This window comes from Heteronotia binoei, chromosome 21 (genome assembly GCF_032191835.1).
Source record: "Heteronotia binoei isolate CCM8104 ecotype False Entrance Well chromosome 21, APGP_CSIRO_Hbin_v1, whole genome shotgun sequence".
NCBI lineage: Eukaryota > Metazoa > Chordata > Lepidosauria > Squamata > Gekkonidae > Heteronotia > Heteronotia binoei.
The window spans coordinates 35,714,693-35,739,878 of NC_083243.1; the positions used below are offsets into that span (position 1 = coordinate 35,714,693).

A 25,186-nucleotide genomic window follows, 5' to 3' on the forward strand; every position below is an offset into this window, starting at 1 on the left:
AGTACTTGCCAGAGTCAACCCTTCTGAGATCTGATGAAATTAGGCTTGCCTGGGCTATCTGGATGAGGGCAGTGATCACTTTGACTCTTGAAAGCTTCTACCCTGGAAATCTCCAAGAGCTTACAGTAGGCTCTGTAAGAAGAGCCCTGAAAGCTCTTGGAAGATTGGCTACATCAGGAGGGTGTTGCCTAATATGCAGAGGAGTTCCTGCTACAAAAAAAGCCCTGTATAAAGTCATACAATAAAGGTGGAATTTAGTCCTCTTTTGATGTCTTAGCAGGAGACCAGAAGTACAGAAAGCAAAAACATTTTTAAAGGGCTCTTTTAAGTGGGGTTCAATAGCTTCTTTGTTCTGTGTGGAACTCCATCACTCCCTCTGACTGCATGGATCAGCCTCCTGATCTGCTGTGCTGATCATGCGAGAATCACTGCAGAACAAACGCCTGTGGCTTGTGAATACTTCCCAAATCCACCTCCCCACCCCCCCTCACCAAGCACACACCCTGTAAACTGATTCTAAGAATCTTCCTCTTAAGACTCCAGTCGCTCCATATCTGGGTACCTGTCGGCAGCAAAGCCATTTCAGACCAAGCAGGGGTCCTGAAAGGCACAAACGAAAGTATTATGCACATGCTTTGAACTACAGAGGCGGCTTGGGGAAAACTTCACTGAACTCCTCTTTTAATTTTCTCCTCTCCAGATTCTTCGAATGCAATGACCCAGCAGCCGCAGGATGAATTTGAAAGCAGTGTGGAGAGTGCGGTAGACTGGATGAAGACCATCCAAGAGAGATTACGGATCAATGACAACACCAAGGGGCCTCGGTCTGCCTTGGAGGCCAGGCTAAGGGACACGGAGGTAATGAAGGAGAGATGCTCCCCTTTGAATGTGATTTTCAGAAGTATTTTATTATTGTCATCACTGTAGGAATCATGATTTCAGTCGCTGTTCTAAGGATCAGACTAGACACAGTGGGAAGATACATTTATACCTGTTATTCTTCAGGTAAAGTGAGCGACTGAGATGCAACCGACTCGTTGGTTGCTTATGGACAGGTAGTTTGAAAACATGCTCCAGCACAAGGCGCCCCTATTCTGCCCACAGGGCGCTTTGGCACAATCAGACAGCTGTAGTGCACCATTCCTTGGCACAGTTTGGGTTTCTTTTTTTAGATAGATAGATAGATAAATTTATTGTCATTGTTCTCCACAAAAAGAGAGCAACGAAATGAGGTGCTCTTCCACAAACATACCAACACATCAAACACACATATTCATATTCATACCATTTAAATACATCTAAAACCATTTAAACCATTAAAACCATTTAAACCATTTAAATACATCTAAAACAGATAATCCTTCATAACCCTGCATTTAACCTAACCACAGCACTTGGATAGAAACTGTCCTTAAATCTGTTTGTCCTAGCCTTCAACACGCTATATTGTCTACCTCACGGTAAGATCTCAAATAGCAAATGGCCCAGATGTGAAGGGTCCCTTAGGATCATTTGTATCTTCCTTTTACATCCCATATTATACAGATCCACCAATGAGGGGAGAGAACATCCGCAAATCTTTTGTGCTCTTCTCGTCACTCTTTGGAGCACCCTTCTCTCTGCTTCTTTTCCATGCATTTTAGGGGTCATGTGCATATGCACTCATGAGCTCTGGGCAGTTTTTAAAAAAAAGAATACTGGTGAGCACCTAGAGCAGATTGGCTAGTTCACACCACTAATCCACCTCACTTGCATGCCTCTGCGTCCAGATGCTAAAGAGGCGACTGGCACGCGGCTCAGAAATTTGCTACCACTTTGAATGTAGCTTTTTGAGCCACTTTAAGGACGCTGGAGGACGGGGTGAGTTCGGGATGGGGGCGGGCAACAGATGTGAGCATTTGGACAGGTTTTTCTAGTTGGTTTCTAAGGTGTCTCTGGGTCACCCCAAACTGTCCTTCTGTAAGCAGCTGTTGAGGCACCATGAAGTTCCACCTCATGTGGTTTTCAAGGCAGGAGATGAACAGAGGTGGTTTGCCACTGCCTTCCTCTGCAGAGCAACCCCAGTCTTCCTTGGAGGTCTCCCATCCGAGTACTGACCATCACAAAGCCTGCTTAGCTTCCAAACTCTGATGAGTTAGATCAAGATAGGTAGCCATGTTAGTTTGTCTGTAGCAGTAGAAAAGAGCAGGAGTCCAGTAGCACCTTAAAGACTAACAAAATTTATGGCAGGGTAGGAGCCCCGTGGCGCAGAGTGGTAAATATGCAGTACTGCAGTCCTAAACTCTGCTCACGACCGGAGTTCGATCCCAGCAGAAGCTGGGTTCAGGTAGCCGGCTCATGGTTGACTCAGCCTTCCATCCTTCTGAGGTGGGTAAAATGAGTACCCAGCTTGCTGGGGGGAAAGTATAGATTACTGGGGAAGGCCATGGCAAACCACCCCATAAAAAGTCTGCCGTGAAAACGTTGTGATGCGACGTCACCTCAGAGTTGGAAATGACTGGTGCTTGCACAGGGGACTACCTTTACCTTTAGGAGCTCAGAATCATAGAACAGAATCATAGAGTTGGAAGGGACCTCCAGGGTCATCTAGTCCAACCCCCCGCACAATGCAGGAAACCAACAAATTCCTCCCCCTAAATTCACAGGATCTTCATTCAAATGGCCACCTAGCCTATTTTTAAAAATCTCCAAGGAAGGCCAGCCCACCACCTCCCAAGGAAGCCTGTTCCACTGAGGAATCGCTCTAACGGTCAGGAAGTTCTTCCTAATGTTAAGCCAGAAACTCTTTTGAGGAACCATTGTTCATGAGTCATTTCATGAGTCATTGTTTGCAGTGACTCACAAAAGCTCCTACCCTGCCACCAAGTTTGTTAATCTTTAAAGTGCCACTAGATTCAAATTTGGATGAGATTAGGCTAGTCTGGACTACTGGGGCTGCTTATTTAATATATATAAAGGTAAAGGTAGTCCCCTGTAAAAGCACCAGTCCTTTCCGACTCTGGGGTGATGTCGCATCATGACATTTTCACAGCAGACTTTTTACGGGGTGGTTTGCCATTGCCTTCCCCAGTCATCTACACTTTCCCCCCAGCAAGCATGGGTACTCATTTTACAGACCTCGGAAGGATGAAAGGCTGAGTCAACCTCGAGCCGGCTACCTGAAAACCCAGCTTCCACTGACTGAGCCATTAAACAGAACCGATCTTATCAGTGGCATCCTGTGACTATTCTGTGGCCTGGCACTCTTGCAGAAGCACAGAGGTATCGAGGGAGTCCACACTTGTCCCTGGGACCACTTAATGAAAGCACTTCATTGGAGTCTTTGGCCCTCTCATATACACATGTAAATAGGGTTGCCCTGCTTTGAGAAATTCCCGAAGATGCCTTGAGTCCAAGTGAGAAAGGCAGACTATAAATAAATAAATTAGAGAGCAGTGAGAGCCTGGGGAGGGCGGAATTTGTGGAGGGAGCTCGGCATGGATATAATGCCATAAAGTCCACCCTCTGAATCTGCCATTTTCTCCCCAGCGGAACGGATCTCTATAGTCTGGAGATCAGCTGTAATTCCAGCAGAGCTCCAGCCCCCTCCCCTGGCGATTGGCAACCCGACATGTAAAGTATACATGGTGATCCTTTTTCCAAGCAGAAAAGAGTGTGGATGGTGGAGAGGAGCTACATCCTGACCCACAGCCTTTCTTACCTCACTGTGTTTCTGAGGCAACAAGAATTTTTCTCCAGGCTGTGCTTGGATACTGGAAATGATCTGGGACAGAAGAAAAATGCTTCATGCAGCAGAGCTTAGCATGTTAAGGTGAGGAGAGTGCAGGGCTTTAGTTCCCTTCATCCATGGGCACCATTTTCATTTAGAATTGGACACAGACACACACTGCTTGACGCGCAAACAGGAAGACATGAAATACACTCGGGTCCTCCCACTGTGTCTAATTTGATCCTGAATGTCTGAATACACAACGTCTCACAGATCTAAATGTCATTTTTTCCCCTTATAAACTGGCCTTTGTTTGCTCAGTATGGGCCAACCCAGAGCTGATATTCCGCCTTGAGTATTTGCAAACAGTGTAGCCTACACATGTCAAAATAGTGATGGATTGGAGCAGGAAACATATGTGATTACCTATCCATGTCTGTCGTCCCGTTTCTGTTTTGTTGTGTTCACTGTCAACACAAGGCATGAAGTTAGCCCCAGATAAGAATTTAAGCATTGTGTTGCTGTATTGGAGCGAAGGTCATCTGATCTAGCTGTCTGTTTCCAGCTGCCGACCGAATGCCTCTAGAATAGATCACTATTAAGGTGGTGAGATCCATCCATTTTCGCATCTGATGAAGACAGCTGTGTTTCTCAAAAGGTTATGCTACAATAAAAATTGTTAGTCTTAAAGAGGCTACTGGATTCTTTCCTATCCATTTTTATATGACCTTCAAATCTGGCATTCCTAAGATGTATTGCCCCTGTATATGGAAGTTCTGTTTCACAGTCATGGTTCATCTCTTTGGTAGACAGTGAGTTTGTCCAATACTTTTTAAAGGCTATTTAAGTTGCCACTGACTAACCTCATGGCAGTGATTCCTAAAGAGCTGTGTGCTTCCAGTGAATGATTAATTGGACCTTTATCCTCAAGACGGTTTGTATTTTTTCCTCTCCGCGCCATGATGGTCTCTTATTAACCTTACAGTCAGGATAAACAGTGCAGTCCTAAGCAGCATGATACCCTTCTCAGTCTATAGAAGTCAAAGTGTTTAGAAGGATAGAACTCTGTTTAGGATTGCACAGTAATTTGGTGAATGTTAATATTCATCTATTGTAATCATAACAGACAGAAATTACTCTAGCTAATATCCTCTTCTTCATAGCTATTTTAAAAAATTAAATGTGTTCCGTAATTTTTCTTTCCAAGCTGGGCAGTTCATACTTGTTCTTTCTTTCCCCCACCCCCTTTCTGTGATTTATTTTCTGCTAATTTGTTAGTGCAAACACCAGCCAAGAAAAGCAGCAATTAAAAAAAAAGTTTCAAGAGATGCATATGTCAACACTGCTGTTGATTTTCACAAGGCTGATTGTTCACCATCACTAGAAATGCTAATGAGCTCTGAAACCAGGGCTACAGATGTATTTATAGATCTCCCTTTTGTCACCTTATATTATGTGCCAGTGGCTGGATTTTAGTTATTTTACAGACATGTCTTCTGAAGCAGCAGGGACGAAGCCTAAAAAGAAAGCAACATAACATTTATAGAGCAGTGTAGCTACTTTAGAAGCATCCTCAGTGTCTTTATGATAAATTAATTGAACGTATATGAACATACGAAGCTGCCTTATACTGAATCAGACCCTTGGTCCATCAAAGTCAGTATTGTCTACTCAGACTGGCAGCAGATCTCCAGGGTCTCAAGCTGAGGTTTTTCATGCCTATTTCCCTGGACCCTTTTTAGTTGGAGATGGCAGGGATTGAACCTGGGACCTTTTGCTTACCAAGCGGATGCTTTACCACTGAGCCACTGTCCCTCCCCTAAATTATGCAAATGTGTAGCAAAAGCCAGCTATGAATAGCACTGGTTGGCTAATACCCACAAGATCATAGACACTGCCCCCCAGTTTCTCAGAAGTTCTGCAACACTTTTAAAAATAATCTTTTAAAAACAGAAGGATAAAAATGCTCATCTTTGTTCAAATAAAGCCAGTTTGGTGTAGCATATAAGAGCAGTGGACTCTAATCTGGAGAATGAGGCTTGACTTCCCCACTTCTCTACATGTGAGTGATCTTGGGTTAGTCACAGTTTTCTCAGAGCTCTCTCAGCCCCATTTGCAGGATGTCTGTTGTGGGGAGAGGAAGGGAAGGTGATTATAAGCTGCTCTGAGACTCCTTCAGGTAGTTAAGAGTGGGGTATAGAATGAACTCTTCTTCAAAATAATTTGCTTTGAAGTATGTGGGGTGGGGGAGGAGTACACGGCTGAAAGGAAAACCACTATCCGATATGATTGAATGCCTGTCTGTTTTGCAGATTGTAGAGCAGAGAGGAAGTCTAGCTTATGCTGTGGTTGAAAAGCACCACTCTGACTTCTTTATAAATGTTACACCTATTTTTTCTTACCAAAAAGAATTGATGTATTACCCTGCTAGCTCAAGTTCTCCCAGCCAAGCGGCTGATCAGGTCCACACCTGTTTATCTTCACTGACTGCACAACCAGGTGATCCCAGGTCATTGATGTTTGTGGTACTTTTAAGTTCCACCACATGCTTTGGCGCACCTGGATTTGCTAACCTGCCAATTAGCTTTCAGTGGACTGAGGAAATACAGTCATCTCTCAATACACTTGAAAAGCTTTACATAGTTGTGTAGCAGCTCCAGGCATAGTTGGATGCAGTTTGGGGCTGTTGTTTTTTTAAAACTGGCATTTAGTTTTGATCCTTTAAACTTACTTATTAAGAGTTAGATCCAACCAACTTTCTGGTCTGATCTCACCCAATTCCCCTCCCTAATCCATGTTTCAAGGACCTACATTATCATGGAATTATTAAACTGGCAGACCAGCGTCAGAATGCCACCACTGCTGCCAGATTAACTTAAATTATGTATTCTTAATTATTAACTGGTTTTTATAATGTTTAAATGCTTTTATTGTTAAATTTAAAGTTTTATTTATTATTGTACATGTATAAGAGGTTGTTAGCCGCCCTGAGCCGCCTAGGCGGGGAGGGCGGGATACAAATAAAATTTTTTATTATTATTATTATTATTATTATTGTTGTTGTTGTTGTTGTTGTTGTTATTATTATCCCTTATCCCACGTGGCTTTTGTCCAAGCAGGTCTCATTACCTTCTTCAGCATAGTCTTTTTGGAGATCAAAAGGGACTCTCTCCCCTATTTCACCAGAAAAAAAATGTGTTTTTTTGGTAGCGTAGTATACATCAGTTAGTGTTGACACTCAGAAATATAGATTTAAGAATGGAATTTGCTATCTTTAAAAGTCTGCTAGGGCAATCTTAGTAAAGTTCCCAATTTGTTGTACTGGGAGCTTTAAAATGGCAGTAGTGTGGACATGAGAATGTTGTTGCCTCTAGTTTGGCCCTTAGTCTTGCCTGTGCCTGTGCTAGGGCTGCAATCCAAACTCCTCCCACTTCCATGACTGTTTTTAAGTTAAAGCTGAAGACCAATCACAGGTCTTCAACCATTAATCCCTCAGGTTTTCAGTTTTAAAAACAACTCTGGCAATGGAAATAGATTTCACATTTCCTTTAGAATGCAAAAACCTATTGATAGTTTAATTCTGATGTGTGCTTTCCTCCTAACAGAAAATTTGTCAGTTGGAGCCTGAAGGCCGGTTGAAAGTTGACTTAGTCCTAATGAAGGCTGATGCTCTCCTTCGGTGCCTCAGTGAGGAGAAAAAACACGAGATTTTATGCAAACTGAAAGATGTTAAAGCCATGTGGGAAGAAACCGCCATATATATTACTCACTGCCACAGGTAATATTGCTAAGCATTTCCCTTCAGGCCTGTAAGAACAGAATGGAGTGGGTGCAGAGGAGAGCGAGGAGGAGGATCAGGGGCCCGGAGACCAAGCCATGTGAGGAAAGGCAGAGGGACTTGGGAATGTTCAGTCTGGAGAAGAGAAGGCTGAGGGGGGACATGATTGTCTCTTAAAGTATCTGAAGGGCTGTCATTTAGAGGGGAGCAGTTCCTGTTGGCAGCAGAGGATAGGACTTGCAATAATGGGTTTAAATTAACAGCAGGAAGGTACCAGCTGGATATTAGGAAAACTTTTTTCAGTAAGAGCTGTTCAGCAGCGGAAACATCTTCCTAGGAAGGTGGTGAGCTCCCCCTCACTGACAGTCTTTAAGCAGCAGCTGGACAAACGCTTGTCAGATGCTCCATTAACAAGAGACATCTTTAAGGTTCTAGTTATGCACTGTCCTGCTTACCACAGCAGCCTAAACCATAACAAGGTAAAGGTAGTTCCCTGTGCAAGCGCCAAGTCATTACCTACCCATGGGGTGATGTCACATCATGATGTTTTCTTGGCATACTTTTTACGGGGTGGTTTGCCATTGCCTTCCCCAGTCATCTACACTCCCCCCCCCCCAGCAAGCTGGGTACTCATTTTACCAATCTTGGAAGGATGGAAGGCTGAGTCAACCTTGAGCCGGCTACCTGAACCCAGCTTCTGCCAGGATCGAACTCAGGTCGTGAGCAGAGCTTGGATCGCAGCACTGCAATTTACCACTCTGTGCCACAGGGCACCCATGAATACACATGAAACTGCTTTAAGCTGAATCAGACTATTGGTCCAACAAGGTCAGCATTTTCTACTCAGACTGGCAGCAGCTCTTCAGAATCTTATATAGATGTCTTTCACATCACCTACTGCCTGGTCCTTTTAAAAATTAGAGATGCCAGGGATCAAGCCTGACACCTCCGGCATGCAAAACAGAGGCGCTTGTTTTTTGGTATGCACTGGCTTTTTAATTTTTGAAAAACTATGCCAGCAGTAATATTAGACAAAAGATATCAGCTGGCTCTAGAGGACCAGCCATAGTGGCAACCCCATCCCTGTTAGGCAAGATGATCATGAAGATCTGTGTTAGATGGCCTCTCCTATAATCTAGTCCTGTTTTCCCCAGAAATAGGTTCAATTTGGCATTCAGCATCACCATTTCGCGCAGTGATATGGAATGGTATGATGTAGCCAGTCTCATTAGATCTTAGAAGCTAAGCAGGCTGGGTAATTGGATGAGGGACCACCAAGGAATACTCTGCAGGGAAAGGAATGGCAAACCATCTCTGTTTGTCTCTTTGCAGAGGAAAGCCCCCTGCTGGGGTTGCCATAAATCAATTGCAACTTGACGGCACCTACATGCGTAATTCACACAGCTTTTTAAGCTTTCCTTCTTCTCCCCTATCAGCCGTATTGAGTGGGTGTGGCTGCACTGGAGTGAATACTTGAAGGCTCAAGATGAATTTAATGTCTGGATCCATAACATGAAGGTGACCTTGGAGCCTGACATAGAGCTACAGCTTGGCTTAAAGGAGAAGCAGTGGCAGCTGAACCATGCCCAAGTCCTGCTCAATGACATCATCAATCAGTCAACCCTTCTGGAAAGGCTATTGGAGGAAGCCGCTTCTTTGTATAACAGGATCGGAGACCCTAGTGTAGATGAGGATGTACAAAAAAAGATGAAAGCGGAATATGAAGAAGTCAAGATTGAAGCACAGGTAAGAAAAAAACGAAGATGGGGGGCTTTTTGGATGCAGCGGTACGGAGGAGGCAAGAATGTCATGCTCCGTAAGTCATTCTGCCCATGGAATGGCTCCAGTGGATCCAAGACATGGAATTTTCCACAGTGCAACCACGGTATTTTAGACCTACTTTGGACAGATAATGGATACATCTCTGAATTGGTCACAAACTGAGACCTGCCACTTTCACTAGTGCTTGTAAGTTTTCCCCAACTCTTGCGATTGTCATCAGCTCTCTTATAAGTTGAACACTTGATCGCAGCTCCAAATTGCTTTAGCTAGAAAGCTGCCACTGTTGGAGTGAGTTAATATGGTCCTGAGAAATGCCAAAGAGGAATTCTCACCCCTTCTGGCTTCATTCCCCACCCACTGAAGTCTTCCAATTTCAGCCACTGAAAAACTTCCAGGGCTTGGCCGCTTCCTTCTTTTCCATTCCTTGTCTTCAGCCATATGCAGGCTAAAAGGTTTATTGGCAGCCTGCTGTTAAAATAATGTAAATAATCGCTGGAGACGTTCTGTCTTTCCAACTGTAGCAGGAAGAAGAGGAGGATTTTGATACTAATTCCGTTTAGATTGGTAGGAAGCGTGACTTGCCTTTGTTCTGGAATCTGGCACGGAGGCTATTCATTATTTCCTGCATCCTTGACTACCTCCAGAGAGATCAATGAGGGTAGCATTTTGAATGAGTCGGAGTCATGTGTGGCCATGCTATGGAGGCAAATTTGGATCCGTGGTAGAAAAGTCTCAAAAGCTGATAAAATTTTATGAATTTGTTGCACTTTCTGAACATATGAAGCTGCCGCGAACTGAGACCCACTGGTCCACCCAGCCCAATCCTGTCTCCTCCAGGTGACAGCAACTCTTTAGGATCTTAGGAGCTTTCGCATCTCAAGCAGGTGCTCTGCTACTGATCAGATTTAAGGGTGATTCTCAAATCTCACCTCAACCTGTACGAACCCTGTCTGGGAGGCAGTATATGGAGAGTGTCACTGTTGCATGCAAAAGTCAGCAGACATGAAAGATTCTTTTGTGTTGTCACTCTTCCTTCAAGGCCGTTACCTTCACTCTCTTGCCTAGCTACAGGGCTTATTGTGTGACTCACAGCTAGGGTTGCCAGCCTCTCCAGGTGAGGCCTGAAGTTCTCCTGGAATTACAATTGATTGGAGAAACTGGTTCCCCTGGAGAAAATGGCAGCATCAGAGGTCAGATTCTATGGTATATCATGGATTATATTCTGAACTCTCTCTCCAAATTCTGCCCTGCAAAGCATTGCCCTCAAATCTCCAGGAATTTCCCAGGATGGAGTTACACCTTTGCTGTCAGCACTGACCAATGAATATGAATGAAGCAATTCGTTCTTTCCACTGCTGCTTACAGATTTCCTGCTCTGATTCCCAGACAGAGATCCTCTCTGAGGAGGAGGGTCCCAACCACAACCATTGTAGCTTGTCTTCCAGTGGCAGTGGATCTTTCTCTCCAAAGGCACTGTGGTCTCAAACCTGAAAGTCTGATGGTGGGGCCAAGACCCTTTACTCTTGCAAGAAACAAGGGAGGAAAACCTCAAAATGTGTTTATACATGAACATATGAAGTTGCCCTATACTGCCCTTAGCCCATCAAGGCTACCATTTCCCCCATTCTCAGGTGGAGGTCTTTCACATCACCTACTACCTGGACTCTTAACTGGAGATGTTGGGGATCAAACCTGGGCCTTTTCCATGCTAAGTGGATGCTCTACCACTGAGCCACATCTCAGTGCTTTTTAAGATCACTTAAATTTGTGAACTCAAAAAAAAAAAAAAAAGTTCTGTGCCGCTAGGATTCCAGCAAGTTCATGTTTGTAACCTCAGGGCAATCAATAGTACATTCCATGGGAGAAAACATTAGTCTTCAGATGCACTGAGATATAGTAAACATTGGGAGGGGGACACCTTTTAAGATTTTCCTCCTTTTTTTTCTCCTATTTATGTCACCTCCCCATTCTTTCTTTACTTTACCCTCTGTGCCAGGCACACAGTAAGCAGGGGGGGAAGTCAGCAAGGAGGGCAGATGAGCAAAAGCATGTTTTACTACATTTGTTCAGATTCTTCTGTTTCATTCACCTTTGAGCAAATATACAATCCAAGCATTTAGTCCAGGATTTAAATGAGTTCAGGTAGGAGGGAGCAGCCAAGGCCAGAGGGGTAAATTCCATTTGCCGATTCCATTTTGTTAATTGCAATGGCAGCTTCTGGAGCAGCCTTTGAAATCTGAGCTGTTTGTCTTTTTTTGTGCACCACGGTCCAAGGAACAATTGTTTCCTTGTGGCAAGAGGCACACAAATCATATTATTGCCAAATTTTAACTCAGATTTATGAGACTCGTTCTGAATGTTGCCTTTTGGTATTCAGGGTGGGTCACCTTGACTGTGGGTTGGTCTTGCCGGAACAACCAGTGCTGGATTACTCTGATTTATACGAGGGTTTATAATAGGCATTATTATTTTTTCCCCTGAAATATTTATGTAGAAATAATAAAGTTACATAACTGTGTAAAGCGTGAAAGGACAAAATGTGTACCCAGTGGTTATTTACATTATTATTGTTTTTAATAATAACAATAATAAAAAATAAGTCAATGTGGTGTAGTGAACTGAGTGTTGGGCTAGGATCCAGGAGACTGATTCAAATTCTTGCACTGCCATGGAGTGACCTTGGTCTAGTCTAGGAGTGGCCAAACTGCGGCTCAGAAGCCAAATGCGGCTCTTTCACACATTGTGTTGCTCTCGAAGCCCCCACCAGCCTAACAGCCAACTTGGAAAAGGCATTTCTCACTTTAAATCACTTAGCCAAGCCAAGCCAAGCCAGCCAGTGGCTTGAAGAATGTATTTAAAGTTAGAGTTGCTTTCTTTCTGTGGAATCAACTCCCGGAGGAGGTACGGGCCCTGCGATGTTTAGACCAATTCCGCAGGGCCTGTAAGACCTACCTCTTCAAAATAGCCTTCACCTAATACCAAGTCAAGAAAGTCTCGCTGGACATGTTTTAGCCACTGAATTTTATTAAAGACCTAAGTTATAGCACCACAATGTTAATTTTAATGTAAGTTGTTAATGATTTAATGATGATTTTATAATTGTAACTGTAATTACTATGTATGGTTTTATTGTATTTTATTTTCGTATGCTGTGAGCCGCCCTGAGCCTGCCCTGGTGGGGAGGGCAGGATACAAATAAAAAGTATTATTATATTATCAAAGTTTTCAGGTTTTCACGGCTGGTAACATCATTAAGGTTTGTAGAATCTTTCGGGCTCAAGTGCCGTGTTCTACTGGAGAAAGTTTTCCTTCCAGACATTTCGTTCTCAGCTGCGGAGAACATTCTCAGTGGCGTTGCAGCCGGAGCAGGCGCTCTGACCTTCTTGGCTGCTGTGCATTGAATATTATTATATTATTATTTCTACCTCCCCCTTCTTTCCTCCCTCTTCCTTCCTTCCTTCCTGCTCTCAAACGTCTGACATTTATTCTACATTAAAGAAATTTGGCCACCCCTAGTCTAGTTATTCTCTGTCAGCCTAACCTAACCCATAGAATTGTTGTGAGGATAAAAAGGAGAGAAGAAGGATTCTGTAAGGTACTTGAGCCTCACTGGAGAGAAAAGTGGTGTATAAATGAAAATTTGTTAAATATATTAATAAATGTTTCCAAATTATTGTTAGTTATATATATTTCTATAATAATCAGCACCTCAAATCTTACCCCTTATTCAAGTCTAACTTCATTCCAATACAAAGTAAATGGCTGCCATTTTTGAATAAATGAATTTTGCAGGGGAAAATATTCTTTCACATAAATGCCAATATATGTTGCAAGATTATCCATAAGCATAATTATTTATTTATTTAGAATATTTCTATGATGCCTCAAGGTGGCTTACAATTTAAAAACACACTATTTAAAAAAAAACATAAAGCAACAGTTTTTCAGCCAACTGATAGGCAAAGGTTTTTTAGTCCTGTTTTTGCAGATAATTTTATTCTTGCTACTATAATTTGGGTATCCTTTTCATGTTGTTCTGTACTGATTCTCAAAGGATCAACAAGATATTTTATATTTCTTCATTTACACACATCAAAAATATTGTGGCTTGGTCCTGCTAGAACACCACACCCTGGATTATCCTGATATGGGTGCAAGCATTCACTCTTACAGAGCAGTCTGAAACAAAGTCACATACTTCTAATGCAGTTGACTGCTGTAGATTTAGAAGAGGGGCACTCTTGATAGGACCACACTCTATTGTCCCTATTTATCAGGGATACTCTCTCAATGCTGGCTTCAGGGTGTCTGGTGCTGAGGCAAGGCCCTGCCCCACTACCCACAGCTTGGCGGTGGCACAGCATGCCACCTGCGCCTCAGAGCACGTGCGCTGCCTAGCTGCTGTTGCTCAGCCCAGCCGCCATCACTTCAGGAAGCAACGATGGCTGGGCTGAGCGATGGCTGCAGGTGGCACACGCTCTTTGATGCTCCACCGTGCCCGCCCATTTCCCTTGCTGAGGGTGGGCAGGAGGGCCTAAATCAGTGCGCCCCCCAGGCTGCGCCCTTGGCAGCTGCCTAGGACGGCCAAATGGATGGGCCGGCCCTGTACTCGCTATTCGCTCAGGGCCCAAACTAGACATGACCCTGTTCTTGTGGCTGCCATGAGGACACCATCACCATTTTAAAATGCCATAAAGACCTGATCTTGAGCCCACGGCATAGCACCCTTGTCCCCACCCCCCATGTGCCTTTTCATATGCCAAAACAGCTGTGGAAGGGGTGTGTGGACATTTTGGCACTCCTACTAAGACATCAAGAGGAGCAAAAGTACCGTACCTCAGCCCACTTTACTGTGTGCTCATGGCATTTTAGACGAATTTAAAATGGCAGCATGTCCTCTTGGTGGTCCAAGGGATGTCATCACATCTAGTTTGGCCTGCAGTCAGTTGAAGATGTAACCGTCTCTATAGATGCTCCAGTGCCAGCTTGCAGTTCCTATACCTTAAGGAGTGATTGAACAAGAAACTATCTGCACCTCCCACCTTATATCCTCATAAGCAAAAGGGCTGGAAACTTACAAGGCCTACGCAGGCCCTCTAGTGGCTATGGGCCTGTGGAAGCAGATCCAATTATGCAAAGCTAAGCATTGTTTCAATGCAGTTCCTGCGTACCTCAATTGTTGGGGTATAGATATCTTGAAGACATTTTAGCATGCTGACTTATGGTCCGTCCTTCCTTCCTCCCTCCCTCCCTGAAACACATTGAACATGACCTTATAGGCCCTCAGAACTTTGTGTCCATTAAACTGAGCACTGAATCACAGCACAGTGAGGACTGGAACGGGATGTTTTGTCCTTATGCTAGGGTCAAGATGCACACGAAGATCCACATTTCTAAAGTAGCTAAGTGATAGGGGAGGGTAGAGAGGGAGAAGGATAGGCCCCTTTCTGTCCTTGGTTTAAAAAATGTGAAGTATGAAGAGAAAAGATAACTTTCCCTTTCCCCACAGTTCATGTTTCTCTTTGTTTCAGAGGAGAGTACAGCTGCTTGAGAAGATAACACAAGAGCATGAGCGATACAAGGGCAGTGTTGACCAGTTTCAGCTATGGCTGACCCGTGTGACGGAAAGATTAAACAACTGCCTCAGCCAAGGAGCAAAAGTCCCAGCAGAAAACAGAATTAAGTCCCTTCAGGTACTCAACTAGTTCTGAGCAAGGGGATTTCATATGAAGTAAGGGCTCTTGCTTATATTTTCTGGTCCATCCATTAGAGTATGTGGTTTTGGAGAGCTGGCATGGAGGATAGAAAAGTAAACATAGTTCATGATTCTGTCCAGCTCAATGGAGTTGATGAAAATGTTGCCATCTCCCTCTGGCTTAACTTGCGAGGTTGCCATGATAGTTAATAAAATGAACAAAAAAAATGAATTTGTAACTGTGTCTGAGCACTTGAGACAACAATAAGACACAGGGCATTTTCACACAGAGCTTACCCCCGGAGCAACGTCCCTCTTCACCGCGCAGCGTCTACGCAGATTTCGCACCAACTGCTCCGGAGAACCAGGAAGAGCCGCGAAGTGCCAAGCCTTTTGCGTCGCAAATGTAAACCGCTAAAAACCAGTTTACGTTAGTGATGCAAAAGCCGCGGCTCTTCCTGGTTCTGCGGAGCAGTTGGTGTGAAATTCGCACAGACACTGCGCGGTGAAGAGGGACGTCACTCCGGGGTAAGCTCTGTGCGAAAACGCCCATAGAGTTGCCAACAGCCAGTGTCTTTTTTTGTTTGTTTGTTTTTGGCTCTTGTTTCAGGTTATTTTTTTTCCTATTTACCACACGCCTTGATGTACAAAGTTTCATACCCCAGTGTTCCAAAATATGCCCACAACGGGCTCCCTGGTCTGACTCACATACTATACCTTTCCCTCTCCTTACTTGCAAATCATGTCATGGCCCAACCTGGTGTCCAGGTATTTTAAAATCACAAACCCTGCTAAAAAGAATCAAAATAAAATTACTATGGTTTGGAGCTGGGCATTGAGGCAACATGGAACAGCCTTGAGTCATACTCTTTGTAGACTGATCACTCATCACCAAAAAGTTTTCAGCTGCTGTTCCCAGATTTAGAGCCTAGCAACTTCTCTACCTCAGAAAAATCTTTAAGGATCTCCCCTTCAAACTAAGTCCTCAAGGGGCCAGGAGACCTCTTGAGTTAACCATCTTGGCTCAATGTCATTATTGGAGGAGTCAGCATCAAAGGTATTTGTGGGCCAGGTCACAATTTAATACATATTGGACTTCCTATATATGTATAGATACAATAGCACACTGCTATTAGTTCAACAGTGCCGCATCACCTCTATGCCAGAATGACATACACCCAACACTGTTTGGCTACAAGATGGCAGAACAATTCACTCTGAACCTCTCTTACTGTAGGACATTGCCAAAGACGTGAAGAATGGTGAGAAGAAACTGAGACATCTCGAAGCTCAGTCTGTTGGCGTGATACAAAACACCTCCCCTCTTGGAGCAGAAAAAATGAAAGATGAACTGGAGGAGCTGAAAAAGGCCCTAGAGAAGCTGAAAGTAGCATGCCTGGAGGAAGAGGAGAGACTGATGAAGACTCTTAGGTCAGAAAACGCCTATCACTCACAAGCCAGGCTGTTAGAAGCAGAGGTCCAAGAGTTTCGCAGAAGCCTACAAAGACTGAGAAACAACTTTGAACCCAACGACCGAGTCAGAAGCGAAGAGGACTTGATCGCCTTGTGGCGGAGATACATGGTAAGTGTGTAAGTGATCAGGAAGGGGAATAAGAAGCTGGACAAAGATTCATACTCTGTAAAGAGCCATCTTTCTTATAGCTATGACCTGTAGTAGCCCTTCCTTCATCAAAAGTAACTTTCCAGTGAAATTAAAGTAGCATTTTTATGTATATATATTACATTCAAATGTATTATTAGATGTGCTGATGAAGGGATTAGAAGAACAAGCGTGTGCCATTATTATTATTTATTGTTGCTTCTCCTACACTTTTGCTTTCCCTCTGTGCAAAAGAGCTTAGCATGGTATAGATGATTCTCCCCTTCTGTCATGACTCAGGGGGGGTATTACCAATTGCTGCCACCACTCTGGGTTAAGGGTTCCCCTTGAGAAGGCCCAGAGTTCCCTCCCAAACCCTTCAGGCCTCCTGTAGCTTAGGCCAAATAATAGGCATGAGGACCAGGCAGAGTAAACAAGAACAGAAAGGTTTATTTCAGTGCAATATAAATTAACAAGGTGCATTAAATCAGTAAAAGGGTGAAGGGAAAATAAACAAATGCCCTAACACATCTATCTATACACCTACTCTATCTACCTATACATCTATCTACCTAATACCAACACTCACCCCTTGCCTTGGATGAGGAAGCTTTCCCCTGCTCAAGCTCTCCAATCATAACCTACCTCCAGCTCAACCTTCCAGGGAAAGACCACCCACTTCCTAGGCTTGGCCTTTATATATTCTCTTCCCAGGCTCCACCCCTCTCTGGGCCTGCTTCCCTCCAGAACCCTTGCTACCCAATCAGAGGGACAGAGGGGATCCTGGGAGATGTAGGCCTTTCCCAGTAACTCCTAAGCAGGCTTCCCTGGGGCCTGCAGGCCTCACTAGGCCCAGGATCATGACACCTTCCATTTGATCCATACAACAAACTTGTGATGATGGGGAGGGGCTCAGATCATCTGCTTGGTATGTGGAAGGTTCAAGGTTCAATCTCCAGCTTCTCTAGCTAAAAAGAACAGGTAGTAGTTGATGTGAAAGACCTATGCATGAAACCCTGGAGAGCTGCTACTGTCTGAGTAGACAATACTGACCTTGATGGACCGATGGTCTGATTCACTCTAAGGCAGCTCTATGTGTGTTTATGTATTAGGCCAGGGGCAGCCAAACTGTGGCTTGGGAGCAGCCCACCCCACCCCAATGGCTGCCTGGAGAAGACATTTCTCTCTTTATATCACTTCTCCAAGCCAGCCAGTCTTTCACACATATTGTGTAGTTCTCAAAGTCCCCACCACCCTGTTGACTGGCTTGGAGAAGACATTTCTCTCTTTATATCCCAAGACAAGCCAGCCGGTGACTTGGAGAATGCATTTAAAGTTAAAAGTTGCTTTCTTTGAACCCTCTCCCTCCTCCCTCCCTCCCTCCCTTCTTTTCTTGTGGTTCTCAAAAAGCTGATGTTCATACCTTGCTGTGGCTCTCAAACATCGGACATTTATTCTATTTAGCTCTTACATTCAGCAAGTTTAGCCACCCCTGTATTAGGCTCAGTGATAGTGACTACGTCAAGGTCACCCAGTGAACTTCAAAACTTTTGGATGGGGGGTTTACACCTTAGCCTCTCCAAGTCCTAGACCAGGGGTGGCCATACTATGGCTCGGGAGCACATGTGGCTCTTTGACATGTATTGTGTGGCTCTTGAAGTCCCCACTGCCCCGTCAGCTAGCTTGGAGAAGGCACTTGCCTCTTTAAATTAAGCCAAGCCAGGTGGTGGCTTGGAGAATGCATTTAGTTAAAGTTACTTCCTTCCCCCTCTCCCTCCCCCCACCTGTTTTCCTTCCTTCCTTCCTTCCTTCCTTCCTTCCTTCCTTCCTTCCTGCTCTCCAACATTTCATAGTCATGTCTTGTGGCTCTCAAACATCTGACATTTATTCTGTGTGACCCTTATATTAAACAAGTTTGGCCACCCCTGTCCTAGACCAATACTCGGTCTTCTTTCAGTTTTGATAAAATATTTCCTTGTTGAAAATACAGATCTTGAATGATTAATGTACTACACTTTTGATTATGCAGATGACAGAATTTTACCAGTCAAGAACAGTAAAAGAGCTCACAAACTGATCACATTAGCTTTCTCTAGAGGCAGCTTGAAAATGTATAGCAGGAGAATTGATTTACTGTGTATTCATAGGCTGTGTTTTTGCCCTGAAGGCAACAAGAGCAGTTCTTGCAGAGGAGGAATCCAAGGCTGAGAGGCTGAAGGCTCAGCTGAAGGAGCTGTTCAGGTTTTCACAGGACATGCAGCCGCTGTCGGAGAGTGTGATCTGCGCGATCCAGGAATATCAGAGGTATTTTCCAGTCGGGAGGGAGGGGGGCAGTGGTCTAAAATAAACGACGTCGGAGGGATTAGGTGGCTCCGGCAATATGGAAACAATGCAAGTAAGAGACTGATTTAGATTTATCTGCCAGCTATAAAAATAACAAGTAAACCAGGTGGGCACTGATGTTAAGTTTGGTTACGGCCACTTTGCAGAAGACTGTTTCAATGGTCTTGCCAGAGAAGTCAGAAATGGCAGCTGTCACTGGCAAATGGCAGGGCAAAAAAAAAAGATTGGCTACAGTATGTTGAAAAACTACCCCTGAACAACCGTTAGTAGTGACTTGCTTTATTGGTCTGCATCTGTCACAGTCTGGGAATTAGTCTACATCACAAGAGAGAGGAAAAAAGGCAAGCCGACAAGTGTCTGTAGCCTGCCTTTGACTCTTCGTTTCCAGTGGATTTTACTGCTGCAGCTTGATGGAAGTCTTTTCTCCCCTCTCCTCGCTCCCCCCAAGCTGCTTCCACCAGGCACCCTTTTGTTTTTTAAGTGTTCAGTCTTCTCATAGGACCCAACGGACTCACAATGACCAGATAGAGCGGGTTGATGTTGGACGTGGGGTGCAGAACAACACTTCAGAGACCCACAGCACAAGTCCTCAGAGAGTTGTCCTTGAAAGGGCAGTTGCTGTAAAAGCTCTCTCAGCCTCACCTACCTCACAGGGTGTCTGTTGTGGAGGGGGAGGTAAAGGAGATTGTGACCACTCTGAGATTCAGAGTATAGGGTGGGATATAAATTCAATTAAAAAAAAAAAAGAAACCCATTGACTTCAATGAACTTAGAAGGGTTAGGGATTTCAGCCTGACTTGGAAGTAGATCAAGCCTCTCATGGGGGACAGGATCGTGCCAGTCTTCAGCTGGGGTTTTGCAGATCACTGTTTGAAACAATGCTTTTAAAGCCAGTTTTTGGGATTCAGCGGCCTAACTGTGCTTAAGAGTGAAATTGTCACTGATTTTGGGACTTGCTTTTCAAGCATAGAGCCAAATGCTATGCAGGGAGCAGCACAGGCAGGAATGAAGTGCCGTTTCTCCGCCCTCTTCTCCAAGTTTGTTTTGATGGCTTCCTTCCCCTCTTAGTGGGCCTGTCTCGACTCATTCTGCTTACATTCAAACCGGATAAATGGCAGATCCTGCCCGTTCCTCCCCCTCTCTCTCTGCCTCTCACTGACTCTTTCTCTGAGCTTTGGCAAAGGACTTCCGCTTCCAGGCCATCTGGAATCAGGAAGCGAAGTGCCTATAGCCAAACCTTCTGCCGACTTGGAGAAAAGATCATCAGCTGAGCAATAACAAGGTCACGTTCTGTTTGCATCGGGGAAACATCTTTCTTTTGTCAAATTCGGGCTGTGCTGGCAAGCAGAAAGAGGTTTGTGTTAATTAAATTGTTCATTATGGGAGGACCAGCCTTTCAGATTTTAGAAACAAGACTGGGACTCTTTCCAGCAACAAACAGCAAGAACGGGCAGCTTGAAAATTTGCCATGGCGGAGGCGACTCTTGGCAGCTTGATCCTGCTCGGCTTTGTTTGAAAGGAGTGGTAACCTTACAAAGCAGGGATGGGGAAGAGAATGGCAGAAAACCTCATGTCATTCCTCTCCTTGTTTTGCTAATGAATAGTGAAGTTTTCCCAATAACTATTAGCAGGGCTTTTTTTGTAACAGGAACTCCTTTGCATATTAGGCCACACACACCTGGTGCAACCAATCCTCCTGGAGCTTACAGTAGGTCCTGTACTAAGAGTCCTGTAAGCTCTTGGAGGATTGGCTACATCAGGGGTGTGTGGCCTAATATGCAAAGGAGTTCCTGCTACAAAAAAAAAAGCCCTAACTGTTAGTGTCTGGACGATGTTTCCTAAAAGGCCTTTTAACCCTGATATTTTGCTGGCAGGCCCTGACCTGGGTAGTGCAGGCTAATATGATCTTGTCAGATTTTGGAAGCTAAGTAGGACCAGCTCTGGCTAGTATTTGGATGAAAGACCTCCAAGGAATACTAGGGTGCTGATGTGGAAGCAGGCAATGGCAAACCACCTCTGTATGTCTTTTGCCTTGTATAACCCTACAGGGTTATACAAGTCAGCTGTGGCTTGACAGGAAAAAAAATTGCTAGCTAGGAAGATAAAATTCATCCTTGTCTGACATCTTTGCCAACCGAGAGCCATTCTCTTTCTCCATATTCTTGTCTTGAGAGTAATCTCTTGTCGAGAGTACAGGTTGGGCATCAAAACAAACAGAAGTTGTGGCACACCTTTTTTTTTTTTTTTTACAGCCAACCATAGCTTTTCATGATCTGTACGGTCAACTGCTTTGCTGTAATCTATGAAACGCAGGCTGATCTTAGTACTCCAGATGCACATTCTTTCATCAGAAAATTATATACAAGTGTTCTGTGTTGTTGCAGCCTTGTGCACCTGAAACAGCATTAAGTATGTTTCCCTTTCTTTCCATGCGTTGCTGCATCCAACCGGGCATGTAAACAAGAGTAGCTGTTTTCAGTTGTGCTTTTTGTAATACGTGCAAACATCTTTGTGCTCTGTAAACACAGATTACAAACCAGGTAAGTAGGGACTTCCACAGCATTACAACCAGGGGTCATTTAGTAGAAAAAGAAGTGGCGGAGCTCATTAGCTCAACTCATTTGCATAACTCATTTGCATATGCCACACACCCCTGACATCACTGGAAGGTGTACTAAATTATATCTGCTTAGCATCTACCTTAGAATGCTTCTTGAATTATAATTGTCATCATAAAAGCTTACTCCCATCATATTTTTTGAATTACTTTCTCCCATGTGGCCACGGTGGCATGATGAAGATTTCCATCTGTCTGCTTTATATGTTTTGGTTATTTTCTCATTTTTTGTGGGGGGAAATAATAGAAAGTTTGTCAAATCTTAGAGTTCAGCAAAATTTTCTCAGGGGGTTTGAACAATGGAGCCCAAAAGCAAGTATTTGGGGGGAGGGGTAAGAAAGAGCACAATAAAATTTAGAGGTTCCAGAGCTCCACTCCTGGGAGCTCCTGCCAAAATGAGGCCTGATTACAGCTAAAATTTGCTGGATCATGTCCTTGTGTTCACTACATTTGGCTGCTTTTCTTCTAGCTGGAAGATACATTCGTTATAAGAAGTTTTTTAAAGGCTGAGAGTTGCAGTTGCAAGGCCAGCTTTATCTTTGGTAACTCTCCTTGGCAGGTGCACTAGAAATGAATGTCTGTCTTGGTATCTAAAAAAAGGTTTTTGTGGATCATCTGACAGGCAGAAGCAGCTGCCCTGGGGCAAGAAGATGGGGCCTGTAGGAAGCAAAGACTGAGGCCCTTTGTTTTCTGAGAGCAAGCTACATAATAGACAGCCTCTAGCAATGGGGTGGGAGTTTCTTCCCTCCTCAAGTTTAAACTTCATCGTTTTGTCTGTCTGTTCTTACAGCCTGAAGGGAAAGACATTTAAAATGAGCACAGAGACGGAGACAGAGCTGAGGCAGCGCTTTCAGAACCCTCTCAGGGAGTTCCAGCTGTGGAAGCCGTCGGCTCAGAGGCTCCTGGACACCACAGCAAATGTTTCCGACCCGACCCTGACAGATGCGTTCTTGCTTCAGATCGAGGTGACGAAGAATCTCCACAATGCTAGGAAGGCCAAAAGTTTTCTGTACAAAACTTTTGGGGGGGGCCTACATGCATTTTGACAGCTGTCTAAACAAGTTCGAGAGTTTTCTGTTACTAGAGGAGATAAACTTTATTTTTAACTCACAAAATGTCCATCTTTATGAAGGGGAGACTTGCGTATTGAAAAGAACCTTGGGTAGGGCAGCGTGACGGCACAAAGTTAGGCAGTTGCTACTGGAACCTCTCTGCATTCTTGGGTGACAGTTTTGTGGGTGCTAGAGGAGAGGGGCTGTGGTCACACCTGGCCGTGATTGCCTAGCAACTCAACATACTGCTCAGTTATTATTTTCCAAGTAGCAGTATGGAAAAGGATGAATATGTGATGCAGTCCTCCATCTACTGGAAATAGCAAAATAGTCCTGTGCAGAGGCTACCATAGAGAAGGTCTGCTTCACCTCAAAAATTGGGAAGTCCACAAGCAAGGCTCCCTGCCAGTTGTATTAAAAGGTGACCCTACATCAAGAGAAGTGCTCTCTAAAGCTAGGAGCCTGTTTATTGATGTACAGTGCACACTTGCCCTGGCTGTAGTTAATGTCATGGCGCCACTTCTGTTTAGAGCCACAAAAATGTGCAGTACGATCAAGGAAGGGTTACCCCCTTCTAAGCCAGTTGACTTTGGTGGGTATCAAAGGGTGTAACTCTGCTTCAGGCAGCATTCTTGGGAATAAAGTGGAACATGTGATAGTTCAATACATATTTTTTTTCCCTGTGGTTTTTATTCCTCATGTCAAATCTTTGTCACAATAAATAAGCAGTTTTCCCAGTGTTCTGCCTCACTCCACATTACTTCATCAACTAATGACCTGTTGGTGGTCAAACCAAATAAGATGCTGTGAGATCCATAAACTAATAAATTGGAGCTGTGGGGGAAGAAGGGGTCAGATGGGATTGTGTCGCAGGGAGAAAGAGGGGGCGTTTTATACTCTTCCCTTATGCCATTTTCATGACCTCAAATGTTTCCTAGCACCCTCCCCTAAGAGCTTTTATTTGTCCCTTTAGAGCAAACATAAAGGTTGCCTCCTGGGGCAAATAGCAGCTTTGGGGGGTGAAGCCAAGAATGCACTGCAGAGGGAAAAGAGACCGCCCCCCCCCCTCATCCACATGATAGTCATGATCCTATGGTGGCTTTTCAATTCTTTTTTTTTTTAAGTGCCCTGTTAGGGTTAGGGTTGCCAGCCTCCAGATGGGGCCTGGAGATCTCCCACTTTTACAACTGATCTCCAACTGACAGAGATCAGGGTTGACTCTATGGCATTGTACCATGCTGGGGTCCCTCCCCTCCCCAAACCCCTCCATCTCCCAGATTCACCTCCAAAATCTTCAGGTGTTTTCCAACCCAGAGCTGGCAACCCTAACTGAAATCCATTCATCAGTCTTGAAAGGCCTTGCATGTTTCAGCCCTTATGCTTCCATGAAGCCACTGCAAACTGCAGAGGGTTTGGGGAGAGGTTCAAGGATGTGCACTACTAAATGCTTGCAAAATGGTAGCCAAACCTTTCGGCCTTTGATGTCGATGCTTGTGAGCAAAGTATGAATTTCAGAATGCAGCCAACATCTCCTGGCTGCTGTGTATTTTGAAGAGCGATAAGTAGTGGTGGGCAAATTGCTGTTTAAGGAAGCTTCTCTGTCATTACCGATCTTCTCAGTGGGGGAACCCATCATCAGCTTCCTAGGAACTCCCCCGCCCCAGCTCCTCAAGATTATGAAGAAAACAGTTTTAAACACACTGTAATCACTGATTCATTCTCCTCTACAGGAGTTTTTAACTGAAAGCTCCCGCTTTAAGGAACAGCTCTTGATGTTGCAGCTGAAAAAGGATTTCCTGAATAGCATCTTCGAGGAGGAGAGGGCAAAATCTCTGTTGGCTGAGGCAGCTGATGCCACCAAAGAAAGGGAGCACATCCACAAAGGGCTGCTTCAAAGGAAAAGTCGGTTACAGGTGAGGATCTCCCCGAGTCAACCACTGAACCAACAAATTAATTCTGGATTTTCAGCCTCGATGTAGAGGCTAATTTGCTCAGACATCTTTATGGGGGGACAAGGGAAGCCAATCATATAGTCAAGATTAGCATGAAAGCCATTATATTTTTCTTCCTTTCCCTAGGCATTGGTATCTCAACATCTGGACTTCGATGTCATCTTCCAAGCCTTGCAAAAGAAACTGTCCAGTATCAAAGACAGCCTAGATGCTGAGAAGGAACCGTTGCCTGATTTGTTGGGTAAAGAAGCCCGGCTGCAGAGACTACAGGTAAGAGACACCGATTAATATTTAGGAAAATTTCAGGGTATGCCATTGCTAATTCATCATTTGATTGACAACCCGTTGTATCCCATGGGCTCAGAGCGGCTTCCAGCAGTTTCCTCCCAAATGCATTTCTATCTGCAAATGGTTCACCATCAATCTAAATAATTTAAAATAATATAATACAAGTGTGGGCCTGCACCTTCCCCTTCCTTGCATGACTCTCTGGCTTTCCTGCAGCTCCTGGCCTTTGCCACAGCTGCCACCAAGCCTGACACAGCTGCCTGGATCCAAGGCAGCTGTTGCAGCTCCCGGGCTCCACCACAGCCACTGCTGGGCCCGGTGCAGCTCCTGGGATCCACTTCAGCCACTAACCACCATGCTGGAGGTCAGT

General features: G+C 44.4%; 1 protein-coding gene across 1 annotated transcript in view; it reads left to right on the plus strand.

The window, feature by feature from the left end:
* The window catches only part of SYNE3 (spectrin repeat containing nuclear envelope family member 3), a 111,734-nt gene that overhangs the window by 53,128 nt on the left and 33,420 nt on the right, over positions 1 to 25,186 (plus strand). The window contains exons 3-11 of the mRNA XM_060262158.1: positions 701 to 858; positions 7,315 to 7,487; positions 8,924 to 9,233; positions 14,801 to 14,962; positions 16,202 to 16,546; positions 18,732 to 18,868; positions 22,315 to 22,489; positions 24,307 to 24,489; positions 24,655 to 24,798. Coding sequence (XP_060118141.1) covers positions 715 to 858; positions 7,315 to 7,487; positions 8,924 to 9,233; positions 14,801 to 14,962; positions 16,202 to 16,546; positions 18,732 to 18,868; positions 22,315 to 22,489; positions 24,307 to 24,489; positions 24,655 to 24,798 — 1,773 coding nt within the window. The 5' untranslated portion in view covers positions 701 to 714. The remainder of the gene's footprint in view (positions 1 to 700; positions 859 to 7,314; positions 7,488 to 8,923; positions 9,234 to 14,800; positions 14,963 to 16,201; positions 16,547 to 18,731; positions 18,869 to 22,314; positions 22,490 to 24,306; positions 24,490 to 24,654; positions 24,799 to 25,186) is intronic.